General features: G+C 47.0%; 2 protein-coding genes across 2 annotated transcripts; both read left to right on the top strand.

The window, feature by feature from the left end:
• Window positions 1-1,612: 1,612 nt before the first annotated feature.
• EDB91DRAFT_1315941 (coatomer beta C-terminal region-domain-containing protein) lies at window positions 1,613-4,113 on the top strand (the record flags this gene model as incomplete). Its single annotated transcript, XM_041325175.1, has 13 exons — window positions 1,613-1,696; window positions 1,793-1,893; window positions 2,032-2,289; window positions 2,437-2,590; window positions 2,637-2,758; window positions 2,815-2,950; window positions 3,065-3,072; window positions 3,097-3,214; window positions 3,247-3,289; window positions 3,337-3,364; window positions 3,487-3,680; window positions 3,906-4,030; window positions 4,087-4,113. 13 exons carry the CDS (start codon window positions 1,613-1,615, stop codon window positions 4,111-4,113), a joined length of 1,398 nt encoding a protein of 465 aa, XP_041171879.1.
• Window positions 4,114-5,027: 914 nt separating this feature from the next.
• Window positions 5,028-6,683, top strand: EDB91DRAFT_1253852 (uncharacterized protein; the record flags this gene model as incomplete). The annotated part of the gene is made up of 5 exons (XM_041323716.1): window positions 5,028-5,428; window positions 5,484-5,572; window positions 5,623-5,766; window positions 5,803-6,188; window positions 6,426-6,683. The coding sequence occupies 5 exons, from the start codon at window positions 5,028-5,030 to the stop codon at window positions 6,681-6,683; spliced, it is 1,278 nt and encodes a 425-aa protein (XP_041171878.1).
• Between the last annotated feature and the right edge of the window lie 850 nt (window positions 6,684-7,533).

The raw sequence follows: 7,533 nt of genomic DNA, 5'->3' as shown, positions 1-7,533 counted from the left end.
CCGGCCCACTCGTCTATATTGCACTCCATTCCTCCGGCCCACTCATCTATCACACACTGGATTCACTACTACTATTCATAATTTCCTATATAGTACATTGCTATACTACCATCTATACTATATACACCCGGCCCATCCGTTTGCCTTGGACACTCCACCCCCTCGGCCCACTCGTCTAACACGGTACAATTATTGCCATGGGCCGGCACCGGGTGGCCCGTCTCTATTGGTACATTGTCACGCCCGGCTGCCTGTCTGAGACGGGTGAATTCACTGAAGGGGCTCTTTCAATTGAGCACTATGGCGTGGGAATTGGTCAAGATATGGTTGAGATATGAGGCTTCCAAAATGATGACTCATGCGGACAGTTTTTTGACTCAAGTATTTTACAGTGATAATCAGGTATTCTAGTACTTTGTGTGACCTCCCTTGGCTTTAATTACTGCCTCTATCCTTCTAGGCATACTCTTAAAACTATATCTAACTATATAAACCAGAATGTTTCATGTGTCATGATCATAATCACCATTAAAGCCATCTCCTCTGCTCAAAGGGATAATATCCTCTCTTTGTCCTATTCTGGCCTCTCTGCTCATCAAATTTCCTCTAGAACTGGAGTATGCAAGTCTACTGTGGCCAAGTTTATCAAAGAAAGCCACCTGGACATGGAAAACTCTTGTGGAGGATGTCCACCTCTACTAATAAGAGGGTTAACATTCAACATATCACTGCAGGAAAGGCTGATAATGCTGTCCAAGCCACCCATTATATCAATTCCACCATCACCACCACTGTCTCTTCACAAACTGTGAGGGATGTTCTCAAGGCAGTTCATCTCAAGGCAGTAACAAAGAAGAAATGCCTCTTCTCTCTATCAAACATAGGCAGAGAAGACTACCTTTGGCTTGGCCCATCAAAACTGAACTGTAGAGCACTGGAAGCATGTTATATGGTCAGATGAGACCAAAATCGATAGGATTGGGTCAGATGGGAAGGTATAGCTGCAGAGTCTGGCGCAACGTGCAAACGTAACACATTTATATTCCTTCCTCAATCTGTGATCCCTAAGGCCGTGAAGTGGTTTATTAGCGTTTCAGATCAGTAGACGAGACTTGATGAGCTGTCGCAGATGCGCATTATAGTGGTTATCAGGTTGGATCGTAAGAATGATACAACCCATCGGGTGAGTGCTCCTTACTTCTCTTGCCCTGCAGCCACGATATATCAGATGCGTGTTTGAATTGTTGAACTCCCCGTCGCATATAGTGATGTGTGAACAACTGCTTACCACCTCATGCAGAACCCTGCTACTGTGAAGCGTACATTTAGGATTAGGTATCTTGCACATATCTGCTGAGCTTGATTCTTAGCCGCCGCCTCGTGCTTCGTCGATCTTGTCATCAAACAACAACATTAAGCTGATCGTCCTGGATCGCCCAGAAACTATCCGCTCAAAGCATGGGCACATCCTGGGTGAACTGATCACGGACATCTCACAGGCCCTGTCGAGGTGCGAACTGTGATTCAGTACTTTCCGTGACACTTACTGAGTCCTATCGTATCAACGCTGATAAGGAGGTCCGAAGGAAACACCACGAACATCGTGTTTAGCATGCCTTCAACTCAGAATGTGGAAGAAGTCGTGCTCTTCCTCAAGAAACAGCTGCAATGGACACAACAGCGGGAGTTCGAAAAGGTCGACCTGACAGTCCCGCACATTATCGTGGACTAATTCTGTGACAGACCCCAGAGTATAGACAGCCCCTCATCCAATCTATCCACGTCTTGGCAGTCAAGTTTTTCGAAGTGGCTGCAAGTGTTGTTCATGCACTCATGGAATTCCTCGGAGACTCGGATAGGCTCCTCTGCATTTGACGCCGTCGTTTTCGTTTGGTATGTTCTCCTCCCTTCCTAGTTCTCTATATCTTATTCGACTAAGGCACCCACAGCGAAGTGATCGAGAATTTCTCACCCCTTCGGCCATCTATATGCGACAAACTCACCTAAATCCTCAGATCAAATCCGGCAAAGCCTTCCACGGCGTCCTCTGTATCCTGGATGCTTGTCAGACATCGAAACCACATTCCAAGAGACCCGAAACTCAGTGCTTGGCGAGATCCCCATTCTTGCAAGCGAGCAGCGGTTACTTGACGAGGCTGGCGGCGAGGAGGATAAAATGGAGGATAAGAAAGTCGAAGGGAATGGGCGGCCAAAGGTGCTTGCCAACGGGACATGCGCAACGGAGACGGCGCTGGCTCAGCGAGATTGGAGGCTGTCAACCATTGAGAGGTGTGTGACGTGTGCGTCCATCGTGTTCTAAATCCACAGCATCTCGGCTTCCAGTACTCTATGTGCGGAAGCATCATCATGATGCACGGATTTAACATTTTACTTGGTGCACATACTTCCCTGAATGGGCTATGTTATCGATGACAGCTACCCAGATGTGCTTCCGGTCAACCATACGCCTAATACGCCGCAGAATCTCTGTCTTGACTTTGCAGCGCTCGGGGACCTCAAGCTGGTTGAACGACCTGTTGTATATCTCATAGTGCTTCTTGGTTTCCAGAGTAGCAAAGCTACAGTCAAGGTGACAGTCCACAATACTCCCCTGCTCACATGTTGATGTTTTGTAGGTCTCATCAACAGAGACGGCAGTCATATTCGGCAGCATTTTATGGGAAGGCCCTGCCCTCGGTGACTGCTGCGTCATCTTGAACGACGTCCATAGCGATATCATGGATTATATCAAGCCTACGTATTGTAGTGAAATATAGGTACGTCTTTACTTTACTTCCTGCTTTGGCTATCTAGACATTTGATTCCTCTCAAGTTCCGAAGCATGTGGACAGAGTTTGAGTGGGAGAACAGGGAGAATGTATCGACGAACATGTCATATGTCTCCTGGCTGTCATACCGACTTTCCGACTTTCTCGCTAACGCATACGTAGTAACTCTCTTGACTACCTGAAACACTGAGGTCCACCAACGTGTCTTATCGCACACCAGAAGGAGCCATGTCGGGTAACTGCGATTCCCTAAATGCAAACATGCATGCTCGAAGTCTATTCGGTGCGTTGTCTTTCCATATCGTAGCGTCGACGACTACCTTAACTGCGAGGACACAGGCGAAGACGCGTCAGCCAATCTTACCATCGAGAAGACAGGAGCTGAGATCGTTGGTATTCGGAGTAAGACGCAGTGTATTTCTTATGTGAGTTTTTTAAAACTGTGTTTGGGGTTCAGGTCCACTGGATTCAGGGTGGGATTGTAGCTCAGACTGATAGTAGTAAGCACGCTGGTACTGATAGATCATCGAACTTTGCTTCTCAACAGATGTGACAATGCACTATGAGTTTTTTGCGTGTGTACTACTGAATCATAAAAAACCAATCGTATCCACGAAGTACTCTTGCAATTTCTGATTGGAAAATGCCCCAGACAGCATCATGGCGTCAATAAGACATCGTTTGATACATTGTATAGCAGATACATGGGTTGGTACTTGTATGGTCTGCAGCATGCCGCAACCGCACCCGATAATCGCAGCTTGTGTGGTCTTAACGCAGGGACGAAGGAGGATAGGATGACATCTATGTCTGTCAGGACTCAGTTTGGTAGTACTAGTCGGAGTCACTCAAAGTTGTCCCGTCATGAACGGAGTGACGGTCTGTATAACCGTGCGTGAACTAAGTTCTCAAAATGTTAGGAACATGTGAGGAAGGATCAATTATGTTTCCCGTAACATAGGTTCTACATCGCCATGAAGTTCTGCCAGAACAGTATTCAGGACATAAAAGCAAGCCGTCTTCCTACCGTCCTCGTCGAATTTATTTGATCCCATATAATATCCTTACAAACAATGCGTTTCTCCTTCGTCCTCGCCGTCGTTGCTGCTTTGACAGCGTCAATATCTGCCAGCGATGCTGATAGCAGCATTCATTATTGTCCCGAAATTTGCTCCGTGTTAAAGTGCTGCGCTGGCCAGACGTGCCAGAAGTCATGGCAGTTTGATGATGGAGCTGTGGTTGTGAGTATGAGTAGTTTGCGTCCTGGATTTAACCACATGACTCACCGACATGGTAGCTTGTCCCCATATGTGTGGATGCCTGAGCGGCATGTCGTGACAGTGAACTACAGTGAGTCGTATTTCTGCAGTATGGTTGATAGCACGACGCGCGAGTTACTAGTGCTTTGTTGCTGAGTTGATCAATGTGCATGCTTCTGAACGAATTTCATTGTCGCTCGAGCAATGGAGATCTTGGAATAAAGGGAATGTCAAAGAGTTGGATACATACTTACGACGCGGTTTTATAGTCTCGTTGCAAGCTTGAACATAACAGTCCTCGATGACACCACGATTGCTCCCGCCATAGGCGCTGCTTACTAGGTCTCATGGATGCATTTTTGGTGTGCACTGAGCCGTTCCGCTGGGGTCTATCGCGACCAGATTAGATGGTGATGTATATGGAAAGTCGTCGAAATGCGAAATTAGAAACGGCACTTGTAGGTCGGTCATGTCGACGAGAGTTATAAGAGAGGACTCGGATCCAATTGCAGAACTGCTAACTTCGACGTCCTCGAGAGCATCAAGACAGAACGGAGAGAGAAAACGACACCGACGAGGCAGACGTGACCTGGAGTTCCCGTTGTTTTTATTAGGCTACCGTTGTTTTGAAACTGGCCAGTGCTGATGGGAGACCAAACGGGCATCGTGAAAATGCTGTAAACTTGCTGGAGGTTGGACTGAACAAATTAGCATACACTGTAGCTTGCGAAAAAGGATTCAGCATAAGACTATACCTACAGCCCAGTACTTGACATCAGTGAATCTGTCACGCGTTTAATGACATGTGACATGTCGCGCATCCTGTCACACTAATCTGTTCACAATAGTGGTACTCAGGATAAAATTTTGGAGCTCGGCTAAAGCGTCTTGGAAGCTCGCCTACTCTAACAAAACACAGCCATGCGATACACTGCAATTGAAAGTCAGTCCGGCATCGTACGTCGGAGTTCAGAAAGACATGCCTGTCGTTCGTCAACGTGCTCGCCAGTCTGCACGACTTCAAGCCAACTCTCATCTGCGCTCGAGGGGAATGGACCCCCCTCCCCTATCTATCTCAAATACTCAACCTATCCCAAGTGATCCTGGACCCAGGATCACGGTTCAGTGGGGGAAAGAAGATGCTCTCACTGATATCCTCGTTGATCACATCACATCTCACCCTGCTGATAGTCGGATTCTCTTCTATGCTGAGGGCAAAAAAATGCCTATTACTGACGGTGACCAGGCCTCGGGCAAGGACAAGAGCAACATCTATGCTGTTCTTGCCAAACTCATATTCGCAAATCACACCAAATATGGCGCCAGATACCAATGGAACCCCAAGAAATTTTGCGATTCAGTCGCGAACCACATTGTGGGGTATGTAGTCTCCTATTCATACTTACATATGTGCGCTGATAAACTCCTAAAATAGTCTCAAAACTAGGTACAAAAAACTCAAGGCCAGATTAAGTGCCACTGGCGCTGGTGTACTGCCCGGTAACAGGCATGCAAATTTATTGTGTGAGTTCTTCGTTGCTGATTTTTTATCCCCATCTGACAGTACTTTGTAGTTGAAATATGTGCCGAATGGAAGTGGTTTGCGGACCTTGATGCAATCTGGCATTCAAACCCTGCATTCGTGGTGACATTGCACTCATTGAGGCCAGGTGTTGATCACACTGGTCAGATGTACTCACTTGTGCAACCACCACGTGGTACAGCTGCTGCTGGGACCTCAAGGCATTCATGAGGTGCTGCTAGTGTTCAGCCTCAGGCTTCCTACAGTGTGAGCGCTCTGTCCTTCCATGGTGATCCTCCAATTGACCCGCATCTTCTCCAACCTTCACCCGCTCTTCCTGATACTCCTGCTATTCCCACTCCGCCCAATGATATTCCCAATATTCCCAATCCTTCCATTCCTCGTTATGATCCCGCTCCTCAGGTCCACCTTCCTGGCCTCTCTCATACTGATAATGACTTGGACCGAGCTGATCCTTTTGCTTCCCCCCTTGGTGACGCACTGGACCACGTGCAGGATGACAACATGATGCAGGACGATGACGATGGAATGCAGGACAACGACACCGACGACAGAATGCAGGATGACACGATGATCTCCAATAGCCCCCTGAAAGTTGTGGGAAAAAAATGACGAATTTTTGCATCGCCCTCGCCCTCTCCCCCTCCCCCTCCTGACCCACAGCCTTTCTGTGTGCCTGAAAAGGCGCCTACTACCGCCTACCACAGTTGTGCAGCATTCAGTCAGCAGCCCAGCGGTCACAGGGGGTGACACAAACCTGCGTTGATGTCGCGCAGTTTGTCGACCCCTTCGTCCACAACTCATAACATAACCCTGTCATCTTCAACCCCGCAGATGTCGTTATCGGCCCAACTGGATGGCGGCAAAAAGAAGAAAAAAGCTAAGTCTAATATGCAGGATCAGTTTGAAAATTTGACGGAGGAAATTGGGAGCATCCAATCTGACGTCATGTCCCTCCGCGACTCCAAGCATCAGCGGTTCATTGCGAAGCTTAAGGCAAAGAGCGAAAATCAGCGTGAGACCAAGAAATACAACTGGCTTTGTGATACGCGTGCACACGAGGCATCTCAAGCTGTTCTCACCCATCAGTGAGAGCAGGAGAACAGAGCTGCTGAAATTCGCCTTCACGAAGTTGACATTCGAGTGCATGAGGCACATTATGCAGTTCTCGACAAGGAGGTGGAGAATTTGCATCTGTGGATTCAGTACCAGCAACTGATGCAGGGTGGTAGCGGGAGTACCTGAGTCTTGTGTCATCGTTGTCATCATCATCATCATCATTATCGTTTCTTCGTCGTCATCATTGTGCTGTTGTCATCGTCTCGTTGTCTTTGTTGTCTCATTGTCCTGTTGTGATTTTATACATGTTTCATACTTGTTTGTCTGGTTGATCTTACATATGTTACATACATCTTACTTGTACAAGTGTACTACTGGTAGTACTTATTCTCGGTTAATGTGAGGATGGTTCACCCTTCCCTCCTGCTGTGCCTTTGATTGAGGACTGTCAAAGAGCTGATCCATCAGCTTTGCACGAGTAATCTGGCCTGGAGTTCCTTCACATCAGGAAAATGTGGTAAGGCTATATAGCCACCCATAGCGCTATAGACTGCTATACAGACTCCATAGCCCTATAGCTCGTATAGCCAAGTGCCCAATTGTGCAGGCTTACTACACCAGTGTATAGTGCTATATAGCTCTATTAAAGTTGCTATAGCTGGGTGGAACATACCACAACTATTGTAGCTATTATAGCTCAAAACACAAAGCAAAAATTTCTCTTAATAGCTGTTTGTTGCCATGATAGTGTTCTCAAAATTAAAAAAAGCGAAAATTCCAAATTATATTTCAACTACTACAATACATGTATAGAGCTGTGGTGTGCTATTGGGGCTATATAGAGGATGGTCCTCTATATAGAGATATAGTTTTTCCTGATGCA

This window comes from Suillus paluster (assembly GCF_016628075.1).
Source record: "Suillus paluster strain FC165 chromosome Unknown EDB91scaffold_93, whole genome shotgun sequence".
Taxonomy (NCBI): domain Eukaryota; kingdom Fungi; phylum Basidiomycota; class Agaricomycetes; order Boletales; family Suillaceae; genus Suillus; species Suillus paluster.
This window is presented reverse-complemented; position numbering and strand designations above follow the sequence as displayed.